Source organism: Diabrotica undecimpunctata, chromosome 4, assembly GCF_040954645.1.
Source record: "Diabrotica undecimpunctata isolate CICGRU chromosome 4, icDiaUnde3, whole genome shotgun sequence".
In the NCBI taxonomy this organism is placed as follows: domain Eukaryota; kingdom Metazoa; phylum Arthropoda; class Insecta; order Coleoptera; family Chrysomelidae; genus Diabrotica; species Diabrotica undecimpunctata.
In genome coordinates this window covers 120562087-120579608 of record NC_092806.1, presented here as the reverse complement: position 1 = coordinate 120579608, position 17522 = coordinate 120562087, and the positions used below count along the sequence as shown (strand labels likewise).

The 17522-nt window shown below is 34.4% G+C and overlaps 1 protein-coding gene across 9 annotated transcripts in view; it reads right to left on the bottom strand.

Moving 5' to 3' along the window:
* Nucleotides 1-17522, bottom strand: part of LOC140439927 (uncharacterized) — a 309270-nt gene that overhangs the window by 12668 nt on the left and 279080 nt on the right. For all 9 annotated transcript variants that reach the window (XM_072530107.1, XM_072530109.1, XM_072530110.1 and 6 more), the window contains 2 exons: nt 12092-12763; nt 6084-6425 (listed from right to left, as the gene is read on the bottom strand). In XM_072530107.1, the coding sequence (XP_072386208.1) occupies nt 6131-6425; nt 12092-12763 (967 nt within the window). In that variant the 3' untranslated portion in view covers nt 6084-6130. The remainder of the gene's footprint in view (nt 1-6083; nt 6426-12091; nt 12764-17522) is intronic.

Here is a 17522-nt window from a genome sequence, read left to right as displayed (position 1 = left end):
GAGCACAAAATTCAAAAGAAATTTGTTACTGACCAAATGGCTTTTAAATATGGCCATGAAGTTCTTCGACTTCCGCCCTACCATTGCCACTATAATGCAATTGAGTTAGTTTGGGGTATAGCCAAAAATTTTTATGATAAACATGCATCCAAAACAACAGATGACGCTAGCGTTCTTAGATTATGGAAAGAATCGCTAGAACAAATAAAGGCAGAACAATGGCAAAATTGTATTAGACATACGGAAGACATTATCGTTCAGTCTTTTCAAACCGAGCGAGTTATAGATGAGCTCCGGCCTCTAATTATTCGGATAGACAATTCAGATAGTGACGATTCTGATGGTGAAATATCAGATAGTGAATAGGACAAATCGTTTGCTAAAAAGAAGTAACAAAAAAGTGTTTCGGGAATTCAATTCGGACTTTGTGGTGTGTTTTAGTCAAACGATAAAGTACCTTCGGTCTAATTACTGGAATGAATACTATCGATAGCTTTGGTATTAATTACTGGACTACACGTGTTTAAAGTTTTATAGGTTATATTTAATACAGTGTCTGCAGAAAGTAAAGTCTTGGATGTATTTAAATTTGGACATACCAGCAACTTGGCAAGTATTTTCCAATTTTACTGCATGCAAAACCATTCGTATAATTTTCACTCTATTCAAAATAGAGACTTATAGACCTTGATGAACATTTGATGTCGACAAATAATTTCGAGTATTCGAAATATTCCGTCTCACTTCTTTTAACACGCCCTGATATTCATTTTATTTGCCTTTGATACAGTAAAATCCAATATTATTACTGAACTTAAAATACAGGAAATTAAATATTTTTACTTTTCAAGCGATCGAAATTCATAAGGTAAAAGGACTTTATCAATCATTTTCAAATGTACTATAGGGGGGTGTCCGCTGGGGGAGTTTTATCTCCTCTCATGTGGAATCTAGAAATGGATGGGCTGAAAACTAGACTCAGCAGCGACAGGCATATCCTGGGCTATGACTGTACGTTTCGTATACGTGTATACAATGTGCGGCATTAGTGCGAGCAAGTCCAATTACTCATTTATCGTAATAGATGCGAGAAAAAAGGTAGAAGTTGGAACTATACTCTAAACATAATTTTAAATATACAGGGTCACCCATATTGACGGGGTGGAACAAATTTATCTTAAATAAAAAAATATATTTTAAACAACCCTGTATAACACTGACAAACCTTATATTCCACATGTTATTGTATCCACATTATGTTCCTCAAAAAAGTTTGTTTGACTCAGTTATGGATTTCCCTGTATATTTGAAAATATTTTTAAAGTATGGGAACTATCTATGCTGCAACTTTTACCTAAATTATTTTTTTTTTCGTATCTCTTACGACAAATGAGTAAAATGACTTCGTCGCACTAATGTCGCACCCTGTATACATAATAATTCACAACACAGATATATGTACAATAAGCGGCTGCAACCAAATTGGGTATAGCGCCACAAGAAAATCTTACGAATAGTAAAACAACCATAGCTTCAACACTTCAAAGCTTCAAAAACATGTAAAAATAAATAAAGAATGACTTTCTCTTAGGATCGTTCCAATCTCATGATCGCTGTTTTATTATACTATTGAAATGTAGCGCTCAAGTAAAGAGTTTAATGTGACATTTGTTTGTAGTATCTACTATATTCAATGGGAATTAATCACAATTTTAATTGAAACTGTGTTTATAATTAAAAGAATTTTTTATATTACCAAGTAACAAAGCAAAATAATTTGTTTAAATTTGTAAATGACAAAAATGACATTACTATTTATGGGAGAGAAAATTGCTACCTAAAATAATAACATATTACGTATATACATTTATTATGCCTAACATTCTCAAAATTATCATCCAATAATTTAATTTTGGAACAAAACATTTAAAAGCTCAGTAAATGTCATTTGACTGCTTCTACAACTCGCCTATCCAATTGTCCTATTAGCCTGATGATATCTTAATTAAATTTGCGAGCGAATCACGAAAAAAATTGTGATCTCGTTTGCTTACCGTTAGTTCATATTTGTGCTGACCTAAATAGTTAAAGATTTTGATCGCATTGTATTTAGAATATATCCCCCTGTTTATTTATATTAGATTGCGCCAAGTTTCCTTTGACGTAGATTATAATTTCGCGAGATATTATGTATTAACCGGTTTTAAGGATTATATAGTTATTCATTTATTTTTTGGATACTGGATTGGCGAACTGCCAAATCTATAATGTTGGCCACTGCCACCGTTACCTATTATTTGGCACATAACTCTTAAACAATTATTCATGACCATAGTTGCCAGGTTTCGTTTCATTTAAAATTCGCGAAAATAAAAAATGTCACTATTAAAAGACCATTGATGTAAATGTGAAAATAGCAACAGGATTCCTCGCTCTATTTTTCGAAATTGCGAAGGACAGGTATCCGAAAACATGCAGGTAACGAAGGTGTGGTCATATATACTAATTTTTTACTGGTATCTTGAATGAAAATAAATTGGTTGAAGTTGCAAAAAAGTAACATTACAAAAACAAAGCCTAGTCAATTCTTTTTTGGTTGCGAATAAATTATTGTCAATATAATATATCAATCTAATCAAAATTGTTCACGAAATAAAATGCTTTCCTCGTTAACCTATATACAGTAGACTCCCTCTATAACGAAAACTGAAATGACAGACTAATTACCTCGTTATAAGCCGATCTCGTTATATCAGACAATCATAATACTGTGCATACATATGAATCTGTAGTTTTCTAAACCATTAACTTCATATAGTGAAGAATCGTATTTTCAAGGATAACATAAACTATTGCTTCTGCAGTTTTAAGAACTCTGTTATTTTTAACTGCTTTAAATGGTCCAGTATCATTCTATCATATATTTTCTAAAGATGTGAAACAGTTGTATTTATTCATTGTAAAGAAGTTTATTGCGGGCTGCAGTTAAGTTTATTGAGGGGCTGTTTGAAAAGGTATTTATTTATAGCCACGACCGGACTAAAAACGTAAAAAACACGTTTTTGGATCTTATTTTCTCTCGTTATAACCAAATTTGCCTCGCTATAGACGGTTATAGTTCAATAGAAATTTCACGGGACATCTAATGTATCTCGTTATAAGCGAAACCTCGTAATAACCGTGTTCGTTATAGAGGGAGTATACTGTATTAATTTTCATTAGATTTTATGAGATGTAGCGTTAAAACTTCTGATTTATTAGAATAATAATTAGTAATACAATTTCTGTTTTCTGAGAAGCAAAAAAGAAAGATATATAGATATAGATATACAGGGTGATCCTTAAGTAATTGTACAAAAAGACCACCCTGTATAGAAATGGAAATCAGAGATTGAATAAACTAATAAACGTTTGTTCTCCAAGCAAGCCAAAAGAAATAGTAATGTATACAAGATGCACTACTTTTTATTAGAAATAAAGTAGGTAAAGTGATTGCGAATAAAGAGGAGGTCATTAAAAGGTGAAAAGAATATTTCGAGGAGAGTTTGATAGGAGAAGAAACTATCATAGAGGATGAATTGGTCGTAATACTAAATAATGAGGGAGAAGCAGCACCACCAACAAGAGCAAACATGGCATTAATGATAAGAAATTTAAAATAACTTTTCTGAAGCTATTTATTTTCTTGTGGGATTTTAAAATTATTTACTATTTTTATTGAGAATTAACTGCAAATTCAGTTGAAAATACGTTTATTTTGGCGTTCGAAATTTTGCCGAGGTGGACATCGAAAGTTCAAAATAAACGTATGTTAAACTAAAATTGTGATTAATTCTTAATACAAATAGTAAATAAGAAATATATTAGTAAGTGTGGCGGAAAAATTGTGCTCTACCAGAACTATTGAAAACAAAATCTGATGAAAAAAGAAGTCATTTTTGAAATCAGAGCATCAAAAATATTTAAAATTCGTTATTTCTCAAGCACCATTTTTTTTTGTTGAGCTGTGTTATCATTCCTGTTCCATACCACGCAAGTTAAAACGTTTACTTTGTATTCCAGTTCATTATTGATGGCATTGTGCAAAGTGAGATAATCACCGGTTTGTTGCTGTATTCCGTGTCAAGGGATCTGATAACACCTTTTCTGAGGGCTCAGTGGGCCTAGATGGTTTTAAGTGAGAAATAAGCAGTCGTATTTTGAAGAATCATATAGTTATCATCCAGGATAACCTGAGGCCCAGTTTTGGTGTTTGTCAGCCTGTATTTTGTGTCTCCCATGAGTCGGATCCAGATCGGTTGAAGTTTGTCCGGGACAGTGTTTTTTGTATCCAATTTCAAGGTAACAAATTTTTTTAATAATCTAAAAAGAAATAATTAGCCAGTGAAGAAAGTAGTTTTGTCAATTTTTTCTAAATAAATATTTTTCGTTAATATACTAAGATTTGCTTTCCTAACAAATTAAACAGATTATAAATAAATATAAGTTTTATGAATCAGCTAATTGTCATATTTTAGTTTCTTTTATAAAATTAACTTTTGATAATTCAGAAAAGTTGAGTATTTTCATTTCGGCATATGACAATTAGTACATCTTTTCTGTCATTTGATACATAAACAGATTTTTTAAGTTTGTTTTGTTAGAATGTTAAACTCAATTTAAGATTTGTTGATAAATTTGGATAATTTTATTTGTAACAATTGTTTATGTGAAATAAAAATAAATATGTAACGGTTCTCTTTACACTAGGAGTTTAAAATTATTTCTTTTAGTTAGTCTGGAAGGATTTAGACTGGAAGTTTAGTCCTTCCAGTCCTCCCTAAATAAAGGAATCCTTATTCACGACTCAGCTCTCCAACCAAAATACGAGTAGCTGTTCGCAAACGTTTCAATTTATTTGCTTACCCTATCCCCAAGCCCAGTAATTGTTCAGTCCCCCCTTTCAACCCCTAATAAACAGATTATAATTGTTACAAGTATACACCAGATATTGTTTTTATATACTGGCTTTTACAGTTTATTACCCAATGAGGATTATCTGCTAGCTAATAGTGACAATTTTGAGATGATGCTACTGCATTTGTAGTGAAAGTGGCTTTGTCGCTAAACAACACATTTTTTTCGAAAATTCATATTGTTTAATTATTCCCCTTGCGCCCATAAACAATATTCTATACCTTCTGCTTCGCCGTCTTCTTGCAATATGTATAAGAATTTTGATTTGAAGGGTTTAATATTATTTACGATCGCCGAATACCTACTCTCTCAATACATATTCAAATCTAAACAGTCATTTGGGTATTTTTAAAATGATCTAAAATGATTTGATCATGGCTTTGTTCTTCGTAAGGGTTTTTAATATAAGGACGTCCTTAATATAAGGACGATCAGAATACCTGTCAGTAAATATTGCACAAACTACTTTTGCACTCCTATGATCATCTCCCAAAAGATTTATAATTTTTCTCTCAAAAGTAACTCAATGTCATTTTCATAGCAACTAAGATTTAAGTGGAAATATTAGGTTTTAAAAACTGTATAGTTAATAATTTAAGTGCGTTAATCTTATTAAATTTTAAGTTATTTTAAACATTTTTTCATGCAGTGGCGGAATGTTATTAAAATAATTTAAAAAATAATAATATTTATGGTTATCTGTTTATACAGGCTGTTCTAAAATTTTCGTCATAGTTTTTTGAAACAACTCTAAATCCAGTGATGTAGGAATTCCTTGTATAAAAAATTGTTAATAAAAATTCTCCATTTTTGACTACGGAAAAATATCGTAGTAAGCCGTAGTAATAAATTATGTCCCGAAGTATACCTTTTACTACATGACATTTAAAAGAATAGTTAAAATTGGTTAACTTCAAAGTCTATAGAGGTGTTTCCAATCTAAATGGGCCACATTGTATATAAAAATGATACTTTGTGGATAAATTACCCTAAATGATATTTTAAGGAACAAAATACGAATCGCCATAAAACGCCAATATTTGTCAAAGGAGAGATAAATCGCTTTGTATAATTTTTATACTTATTTAGCAATTTTCAAAAAGATAAAACAATAAAAAAAAACTCACCTAAACACTGCACCGACAATCACACATACGGATAAACCCCTCGTCAACTATGCCGCGTAGTCTATTTTATCCCAGGATAAAGAAGCCGTCAAGTCAGCTGGCGTTCTAAATTCCTCCAAATTGAACGGATCGAACGGATCATGAGCGATTCCCATCAATGGATCATAGCCTCCCAGATCAGTTTCTTGAGTGGCCAAAGGAGCTGAATTGGAACTATTATTGCTGTGATAGACTGTCTCAGAAGGTAGAAGTGATTCTAACCAATCATCAGTGTCCATGGCGATGTCTTCTTCTTGTTGGTGGTCGTTGTTGAAGTTGTTGTTCTCTTGTGAATTTTGACCCCTAGAATACAATACAAATCTTTAATAAAATGGTATACGATTCACATAGTATATAGGAAAATACCGAATTCCTGACGGGAAAGCATAGCCATCTCAGTATTTAAAAAACAACAGGGTTTCCGATGAAACATGATGAGGTACTCATTATCCGCCAGATAGTGGAAAAGGCAATTGAATTTAACAAAACTACTTACATATGCTTCGTGGACCTTACGAAGGCGTGTAACACAGTAGAGTTGTACTGTACTTAAACTATTAAGATTTAGAAATACAGACTCCGGTATTCGAGCAATCATCAAAGAAATGAATACCTACAACAGTACATTATTGTAAGAGCGATAGGAAAAAGATAATACAGGGAGACAGCCTCTGTCCAATTATCTTCATATTGGTGAGGGGTGATGGATATGATCATAAAAGAAGTTGACTTAACAGGAAGATGTCGCAGAATGGGAAACAAAAAATTAAAATATGCTGCTATCGTAATGAAGTAGTACTTATATCGGAAAATAACCTACAACGATTACTATACAGGTTCCAAAACATTGCAGAAAAATTTAATATGGTACTTTCTATTGAGAAGTCATTCAGAAAACAATCAAACGACTGAGCAAATTATGAACTTAAAATATAAAGGAGTCAACATTGAGACCAGATTGGAAACAGCTGCAAACAAGAAGCTCCCAAAGACAACTGAAATGTAAACGCCGAGATTCGTTCCTCGTTAAGGCCCGTTTTCACGCTACGACTTATTGTACGTTTTGTTGGATAGGACAAATCCTATACAATAAAACGTGGCATGTAAACAGCAAAACGTACGTTTTGTTGAATCGAAATGAAATCCAAGGTCAGATCGTAGAAATGATGGGAGAAGCATAGTTTTGCGAGAACTGATAGGATAAAACGTTACGTGAAAATATATATTCAGACAAGTCGTCCGATCTTGACTTATTTGACGACTAGTTCCACTGCAGTTCGTTTCATTTTTCCCAAAAAAAGCCTAATAATGTCAGATTTGCGGCAATACACCCACGATTTTCTCGGGGAATTTATTGAATTGTATAAAAGTTTTTAAGTAGTTATGTTTTAAAACCAAGTAGATTGCATTACAGGTTTCAGAAATTATTTGGCTTAACGCTGGTTTGGATATTATGATTGTGAACTCCAAGTCCTTGACGCTGCGTCCTGTTGTAAAATATCTGAGAGTTGCTGTGAGTCTTTCATAGGGTGTAATGGCTTTTCTCATGCAAGTGTCTTGTTTCAATATGTATGGTGTTACCAACTCTAGCAATTGACAATAGGCTGAGGTGTCCATTCGCAAATAATTGCGCCAGTCATCTGGTTCGCCTCTCAGTTCTTTTAGGGAATACTGGCGTCTTTTCAGAAGCCATTCTCTTGACCATCTTGTCTTTTCCCTCTTCATCCCCTTTTTCCTCAGTCATAGTATCGTTATAGTTGAAAAAATAAAAGAAAGCAGCCGTGCTTCCTCCATAATAAAAAAACACTAAACAAACTTCACACAACTCAAGACTCTGAATTGAGTAGAAATGACGTAGAAAACGGAAGGAAAAACGTAGTGTGTATACACTGGACAAAACGTACATTTTGTCGTACGTTTTATATGACCCACAAAACGTACAATAAGACGTAGCGTGAAAACGGGCCATTTAGGAGCCGAAAAAGGAATGAGTTTATAAGAGTTTGAGTTTGGTATCAAATGGAATAAGGCGAAAATGGAATTACCTCCAAATATATCTTCGGCATATGTTAAGTAAATAGAGGGTATTAAGAATATTTTAAGGAAATGGTGTAGGTATCATTCCATATCTCTTAAATGCATAACTCTTATTTCAGTAAGTTTTTCTCGATAATAAAGTATCAATATCTTTTTTGTAACAAAGTCAATCTAAATTCAGTTACACATCAAATGCTGTATATTATATAAATATTCTATAGAATCATCCCTGCGTTTCTTTACGTTAAAACATGGATGACACGTTCAACTATTTTTAAAACCGGGCAGTGTACAATCCATCATAATCTGAGAGGGTAGACTACATGACACAACTTTTTGATGATACCAATGCTGAAACGAATCTACGAGAATTCTGTGAATACGGCCCCAAAGTGCTACGAAGTGAGGTATACGCAATCAAATGACTTAAAACATATAGCCAGAAATACTGAAATTAATTGAAAATAATAATCTATTAACAGCTGTATTCTATCTAATTTACGAAATGGAAGGGATCCCACAAGAATAGCTGGAATCGATCTTCATTCCATTACCTAAAAAAGTCAATACTCGCACGTGCAAGATGTCAGATTGAAGTCCAATGAGCTACGCTCTCAAAATACTTTACAAATAATTCATAACCGGATATTTAAGAAGTTGAATGAAATTTACGTGCAGATCAGTTCGGCTTCCGGAGTGGAGAGATGAAAGCTCTTTTTAAATTACAAATACTGTTGGAAAAATGTTGCGATCAAAGAAAATATGTTTATATTATAAAACCAATAAAGGGTATGGGACTGGACAATAAAGACGTAACGCTAATTAAAAACCTACACTGGCAGCAAACAGCAAAAATCCCATTTATTTCAACTTGTGAAAACAAATACCTATTCCTGTGTCACATACCCCTGACTGCGGCTCTGTACTTTAGCGAAGTCGAGAATTCTCTCTTAACCTACGACATATTTCACGCACCGTTTTTATCCATGCGGAGATGTTCTCGCCGCCCGGTTTGCTTTCTGCCAGAATACTTTGTTATCCTTAGATAAGCTTAGATCCTGGGTTGACAGAGTTACTAATGTGGAGGTCCTGCGTAGAATGGGGAAAGAATGTGAAATTCTCATGACCGTCAAAACTAAAAAGTTGGAATATCTAGGACATGTAATGAGAAATCCAGAACGTTACGACCTTCTCCAGCTGATTCTCCAAGGGAAAGTGAATGGTAAGAGAGGACCGGGAAGAAGACGCATTTCCTGGCTTCAAAATTTGCGAAAGTGGTATAACACGACTACCACTGAACTGTTCCGCGCTTCAATAAATAAAGTAAAGATAGCCGTGATGATCGCCAACATCCGGAACGGATAGGCACTTTAAGAAGAAGATAAGCCAGCCGAAGTGGGCTTTGGTTATTATTTGGTTATATTGACGATTCTACGGATCAGTGCGAATTGTTTAGTAAGCGATAATTATTAATTGTAATATTTGTAATTAAGCGAGTTTTTGAGTTAAATAACGTTAGTTAAACCACTTTGTGCTTCACTTAATCTCTGAACCCACAGAACAATGCAACACTATTAATAACTATTAATAGAGGAGTACCACAGGGCTGTGTTTTGTCGCCTATATTATTCAATTTGTACCCTGAAACAATCTTCAGCAAAGTGTTTTAAAACATACAAAAAGGTACAAAAATTATTGGAATAAAAATATCAAATAGATGTGTAGATAATAAAATTTTGATAGCAGACTAAGACATATGGCTTAAAAGGCTTATCGACAGACTCAATCTTACTATAACAGAATTTAACATGAAATAAATAGTGATAAGACCAAAGTGGTGACCTTTTGTCGGTCTCAAAATGTTCCAATGCCTGTCACATCGAATGGTAAAATCTTGGAACAAGTAAACAAAATAAAGTACCTGGCTTGCTGGATAAACAACCAAATGAACTCGAATCTAGAGATTAAATGCAACATTGAACAAGCAAGAGGCGCATTCATTCAAATGAAAGTACTACTAAGCGACTTACACATCAACTTAGGACTTGTGATATTACTAGTTAAATGCTATATTTGGCTAACTATGCTATATATGTAGAGCAGAATCATGGGCGCTTACAATTTCAACCCTGAAAAAGATACAGGCATTTGAAATGTGGACTTAGAGGAGAATATTGAAAATATGCTGGACTGACCATTTAACAAATAAGGTTCTCGATCCTATCAGCAAAAAAAGAGAGCTACTCCACATCATCAGAGTCCGCAAAACATCACACCTTGGATACCTAATAAGGAATCAGAAATATTTCCTCCCTCGACTCGTAATACGAGACAAAATTGAAGGTAAAAAACGTTCATTGGATGCAAAATAGATGACATGCAACAGGTTTAACTTATGAAGAACTAATAGGAGCAGCAGAGAATACAGAAAAATTTGTGTATCTAAGTAATCGCCAATATTCATTAAGTGAATATGACACCATAAGAAGAAACATGGATTAAAGCAAATATATTAAAATTATAATCCTAAATATGTGAGACAGATGTAGTTGAAAAACTGGAAGTACTACAGATAGGGAATGATTTTAATTCAATGTAAATTTAATAAAATTCACCAGAAGATAATCGAGCCACATGGACTACTATGTTTTTAATTGGTTTTAAGTAATTTGTACAATGTAACATTAAATGTGGGAGAGTTACTAATCAAATACATAAAATAATGGTAAGAGCCTAGAATGAGGAAGAAATCCCGGAAGAGAGGCGTATTGGAATTATTTGTCCGTTACAGAAAAAGAGTGATCAATTGAAATCAGAAGTTGTAAGCGTATAATCCTTCTTATCACAGTATACGACATATTTTCGAGTATCTTATACAGTCACCTAAGTGCATATTCAGAGAAGCTTACTGGCGAATATTAAAGTGGTTTCAGGTCTAGTCGATTAACAACGGACCAGATTTTTGTGCAGATACCTAACCAACGCATTCAATATCGACAACTAACACCTTTTCTTACATGAAGATGTGATAGGTTCTACGTGGTACGAAGTAAATTGTATGAAGCCATGGACGAATTCTATATTACCGATAAACTAATAAGATTGGTAAGGGCGTAAGGGCGACAATGCGTAAGTTATTTGCAAAGCGGAATACAGGGTGTTAATCACAAGCGTTTGAAATACATCTCGGATTGCGACAGGGAGATGCACTACCGTGTTCCCTTTTCAACATAATCCCAGAAAAGGTGGTTAGAGACGCCAGAATACATAACAGAGCAAAAATCTTATCCAAAACAAAAAAAAAAGAACTACATTAACAAAATACCTTGGAAACACAATAACTTTTATTTGGTAGAAACTTGAAGGGCACTAACTGTTACTGTAGAATATACCAACACTAATCAGTTTACAGCTGGTCAGAGGCACATAATCTATAATTAACTATAAAATAAAACACAATCTCTGAAGGATCAGAATTTAATATCAATTTAGGGTATAAATAACACCTCTCAATACTTTCAGCTCCAAAAGTATACACATGGCTGATGCCTATAAGACCGAGGCTAAGGAAGTCAACTGTCAAATTTATATTCTTCCCTACCACCAATTATAAACAAAAGTTTTATAGGTTACAGATAAATATTTCACAATTTTATTTCAGAATTCAGAATTTATTTCAGAAACGTTAGAAAGAAAATAAAAACGTAATAATTAATACAGCTACACATACAGACAGCTACACGTGTTGAGATTTGTAAGAAAAAATTTTTTTTAAAGAATTGTTAACTTATTGAAAAGGGAATTGTAAGGGTGGTTACCGAAATCCAGTAACTGAAATTCATTGTAAGTTTTTTTGGTTAACTGTGTTTTATATAACAAGATGAATCCTGCTCAAAACCTGTATATCACTAATAATAATATAAAATACTTACCCTAGTTCCATCACTAACTGAGAAAAATCCATATTTTCTAAATTATCTAAAGTCTCTAGTAAATCGGATGGATCAATTCCCAAAGTGGCCTCCGGACCGTCAGGATCCATCGCAGTACCGTTGTGGTTATGATTATCATCCATATGATTATGTACCGAAGTAGGGTACATAGGTTCAGTCGATTTAGTGCCAGCGGAATTTGGAGTAAGAGGATCATTAGCGGCACTGGGCGGCAGTTCCCCGTTTTTAATTAATATTTCTAAAACGTCGTCAACCATTTGACTTTTTGTATGATTCTTTTTATTCATTTGTTTTGTAGCTTCGCTATACTGAGGTGGAGGCTTAATTTCATCCGCGAACTCTATCTTTACTTCTTTCGGTATTCTTTGGTCTTCTATGTATTCAGCTTTTATTTCTTTTATGTCAGGTGTAGCTATTATTGGAGTTATGATGGAATTCAGTACATTTGGAGATGAAGTGCTTCTGTTGTGCCCGTTAAGAATCTTCGCTTTGTTTTGCATTAGTTGGTTGAACATGAGAGCTGCCTCAGCACTGTTTAAAATTAATCCACCAGTTATATTTTTCTGATTTTGGAAGTTAATTTGTTGCTGCTGCTGTTGCTGCTGTTGCTGCTGCTGTTGTTGTTGCTGCTGCTGCTGCTGTTGTTGTAACCTAAAAAGAATAAAGATTTTTGGTTACAATGAAAGTAAAACATAATATAATAAAATAATAACATATGATAACAGAGAACAGAGGATAAGGATAATTTACTAGAATATAAGGAACTAAATAAGCCAATAAAAAAAATGACAAGACATTAGGGACGACAATATCGAAAAGATAGAGAATATTACAGAGAAAAACAAGAGAATGAAAGTATTAAAACCTCTAAATACCAAATATCGACAACAAGTAATTCGATAAAAGACAAAAATGGACTCACTTTAAACTAGAAAAATCAGATAATAAATATTGTCGAAGGATACTACACAGAACTACACTCGTCCAGCGTATAAAAACTTGGATGAAAACTTTGGATGCTTCCTAATGAAGAAGTGCGTCTTTGACTGTGCTATTCCAAGCTCTTGACAAAATGCGTAAGTATTTTAACTATACAAAAAGGAGACAAAGATAAACTCGACAATACTACAGACTAATAAGAATATTACCAGATCCGTACAACCAGCTTACCAAAATAATTACCAAAAAACTATCAAATAAGTTCGAAGTTACCAGTCTGTTGAACAAGCGGAATTCCGCAAAGGTTATAGTAGCATAGAACACCTACAAACAATACGGAAACTAATAGAAGAGTGTAACGAATACAATAAATCTCTTCATTTAGCATTTGTGGATTACGATACGACATTCGATTCCATAGAACTTTCTGGACCGTATTAGAAGGAATAAATAACGCAAGGATTGATTCCAGATATACACTTGAGTGCAAAAAAATCGACTCAAAATTATTTTGCGAAAGTTCGTCTCCTGTTTCAATCAAAAAAGGTGTAAATTTAAAAATATTTAGTATACAATTATTAACCTGATTATTGAGTTTTTATTTTTGGTAAATCGGGTGACGTATTACAAATAAATAATGCAATACGTAGAGAGCAGGTCAGAATTTGACTCATTGAAATCGACACGCGCCGAATTAAGTCGTTCGGTGAACATCGTAAGCATCAATTTCCATAGCAATCCACTAATACATCAGTCAATTAAGTTCGCAACTTCATAACAAATGGATACCACTTCCGTCAAAGCAGCTCAAGCAGTAGCATTATTGAGAGAAGACCTGAGCCAGAGAGCCGTGGCAAATCGACTAAATTTAAGCCAATCTCCAGTGTCCCGAGTGTATCGTCGGTACCAAGATACTGGTGATTCTATCCGCCGACAAGGAGGAGGTCCTAAACGAATAACAACAGAGAGAGATGATCGATTTATTGTATCTAAATCTCTAAGAAATCGACATTTGACTGGTGCTAATCTCAAAGAAGAGCTTAGAGAGGTTCGAGGTGTCGTTACCAGCGTTTGGACAGTCAGAAGGAGACTGAAAGCAGCCAACCTGACACCAAAAAGGGCAGCTACGGGTCCCAAGCTAACTGCAGCCCAGAAGCAAAAGCGACTAGAAGTTGCTCGCGAACATCTCGATTGCGACGACTATCAATGGAGTCAGGTATTATTCTCCGACGAAAGTAGGATCTGACTACATGGCAACGACAAGAGGCGTCGAGTCTATAGAAGGCCAGGGGAACGATTTGCTCAATGTTGTATACGAGAAATTGTGTCATGTGGAGGCCGTTCTTGTATGTTTTGGGCAGGCATTTCTATGGATGGGAAAACCGAGTTGGTTTTCGTGCCTGATGGAGGACGTGGAGGAGGTTTAACGGCGGATTGTTACATCAGAGATATTTTGGAGGAACATGCGGTTCCATACGCGGGATTTATTGGTAATGCCTTTATTTTATTGCATGATAATGCACGATGACATACCGCACGAGTCACCACCACCTATCTGACAGATTGGTATACCTACAATAAATTGGCCTGCGTTGAGCCCGGACATAAATCCAATAGAGCATGTTTGGGATGAGCTTAAACGAAGGGTCCGGAACAGAAATCATACACCAAGGAGCATAATGGAATTAAGAGCTGCACTTAATTATGAATGGGAAGCAATGCCTCAAGAATTTATTAGAAAAGTCATCCGACCCATGCGAAATCGATTGAAAAGTGTAATTAGGAGTAGGGGTGGTAATATTAAATACTGAATAATTAAGAAATTCATGTTGTAACTGATGATTTCTCTGTTCATAACGTCTTTCTTGCGTTAGTTCCAATGATGAATATTTAGGAAACTCTGTTTGTATTGCTGCATATTATTTTTAAAATGCGTCTTTTAAATAATGCAATAGAAGTTTTTGTAAGTTCAATAATAAAGTTATTGTTTGCACATTACATTTTTTTTATTTTCGTAATTCTTACATTGAAACAGAAGGTGTAATCTCAAATATTGCTTTTGAGTCGATTATTTTGCACTTAAGTGTAGAATACTCCTAAAATATATATTCGGTAATGCAAATATGCAAATAAATGAGGAAAAGAAACTTAAACGAGAATCTGGAAAATCAGTTTCAAAATTAATTTAAATAAAACAAAAGTGATGACAAATAAAAATATCATAATAGACTTAGAAGGTAGTGAGATCGAAAGTATCGAAGAGTCCCATAGTCCTGCTATAAATATTACTACAAGTGTAAACGCGGCTTGTACGGCTGACAAACTGAACGCAGCCAAAAGTTATGTTGACATGTACACTATAACCACGCCAAAATATTCCAGTCTGCTTTGGGTCGTTACGATAGAGCTGACAGACAAAGAGAACCGTATTGCTGTCATTGTTCTTCATAAGTGTGGAATAGAAAGAATTCGTATTTTTGAATTATTAAAACCGTTAAACGGTTACATTAAGCGCGTTTTTGCGTATTGTACTGTTAAATTGTTTTTGGATACGAGAGGAATAAGCGACCGTAAAAGATGCGGAAGGCATTGCGCCACTCGTGCGCCACAGGTTATTAACGCTGCTAAGTCAAAAATTAACAAAAATCCTGCCCGAAAACAAAAAACTATTGCTCGGGAAATGGATATTGCGCCGAAAACCATGAGTTACATTATCAAACAAGACTTGAGACTTGAGGTTTTCAATCGACAAACAAAACAACGCCTTATCGTTGCATTAAAACAAAATAGGAAAAAATATCAAGACGCAAAAAAATCCTCTTTACAGATAAAAAAAAAATAGTCTGGAAAAAATTTTCAACGAGCTAAACGATATAGTTTATGCAAGGTCATCCAAGGAAAGTCTGCAAACTGGTGTTAAGGATCAAACGAGAACATTTTTCTGCCTCAGTGATGGATTGATGGAGAGTGTCCTATGATGACGTCATTTCTTTAAATTTTTGTGAAAAGGACGTTAAAACATCGGCGAGAAATTATCAGCGGGAAATTTTAACAAATTTAGTGAAGCTTCTAAACCACACATGTTCCAAAATAGACCGTGGATATTCAAATAAGACTCTGCACCTGCGCATAAGGCGAAAACATCTCTACAGTGGCTTGAAAATCATATACCCGAATTTATTAGTAGTGAACATTGGCCGTCAGCCAGCCCAGACCTTAATCTATTCGACTACTAATTGTGGTTATTTTTAGTGGGCATGATCTGTACAGATGTCAACAAATCAAGAGTCATTAAAACAGGCTCTGGTAGAAGTTGTGGACAATGTGCCTATGGATGTCGTCCGTACAACGATCGATGCATGGCCTAACAGACTTCGGCGCTTTACTCAAGCAAATAGCGGCCATTTTGAATATTTTTGTACTATATTAGTAATAAATTGTGCAAAAATTTTTCAAATCAACTCAGAACAGAATAAACGGCAGACATCACTAGAAGAATCCGAATGACTTGGGCAGCAGTAGGAAAACTCAGTGTTGTGTTGGTGTCAAAGGTAAAAGTGGGGAGAAATTGGCATCAAAGAAGAACACTCGACACTTGTCACTCAACACTGAGGAGTAGGTAGATTGAGAGACCTCAGTCCCGTTTGATGGTTCTTGCATTTCTACGGAACAAGATACTGGTACGTCACGAGTGAGGGCAGTAGGCAAATTGGGATCCCGAACTCGAACGGAACCATATCCTTCTTGATAATGGCTCCAAAATTGGTGCCGAAACGTCGAGTTTTAAATTCTCAATGCGGTTCTTTCCGAGAACTTAGTAATTTCCATTTACCTGATTTTTGCGAAAATTTATCCGAACATATATATATATATATATATATATATATATATATATATATATATATATATATATATATATATATATATATATATATATAACCTGTTGTTCTAATTTATAGGGCCTAGTATTCGTTTCAGTACGTATCGTTTAAAGGTGTCCATGCGGTTTACTTCAATCCCAGAAGATTGGCTAAATCTGACTTTGATTTTCTTAATATTTTTATGCTAATTGACCCAATTTCGACCACACGAACCAGATGTAAAATCTAGTTAGATTGCAACTTATGGGTAGAGGCTGATAAATTTATCCCACATACCATACCTTGCGTTTTCTGTACCTTCATAAGCGTCCCTATAAGTCGAAGATTATAGCTCAGAAACGATACATCTGATTTCAATAAAACTTCGTAAACAGGTGCATAGGACGCTAAAACTAAATCCAAACGGTTTTAAAACTCTAGGGTTAATACGCCGGGGATGTGGTTAGAGGTCAATAAATTTAGTATTGTTAACCTACAGCACGTGACTTAAATGACTAAGGCAATTGATGAGCAATTCAAAACAACAGAAAAAAAATTTAAATCGTAAAAACAAAAAAAAACAGTTCAGGGTTCTGCCGACCACACATTCT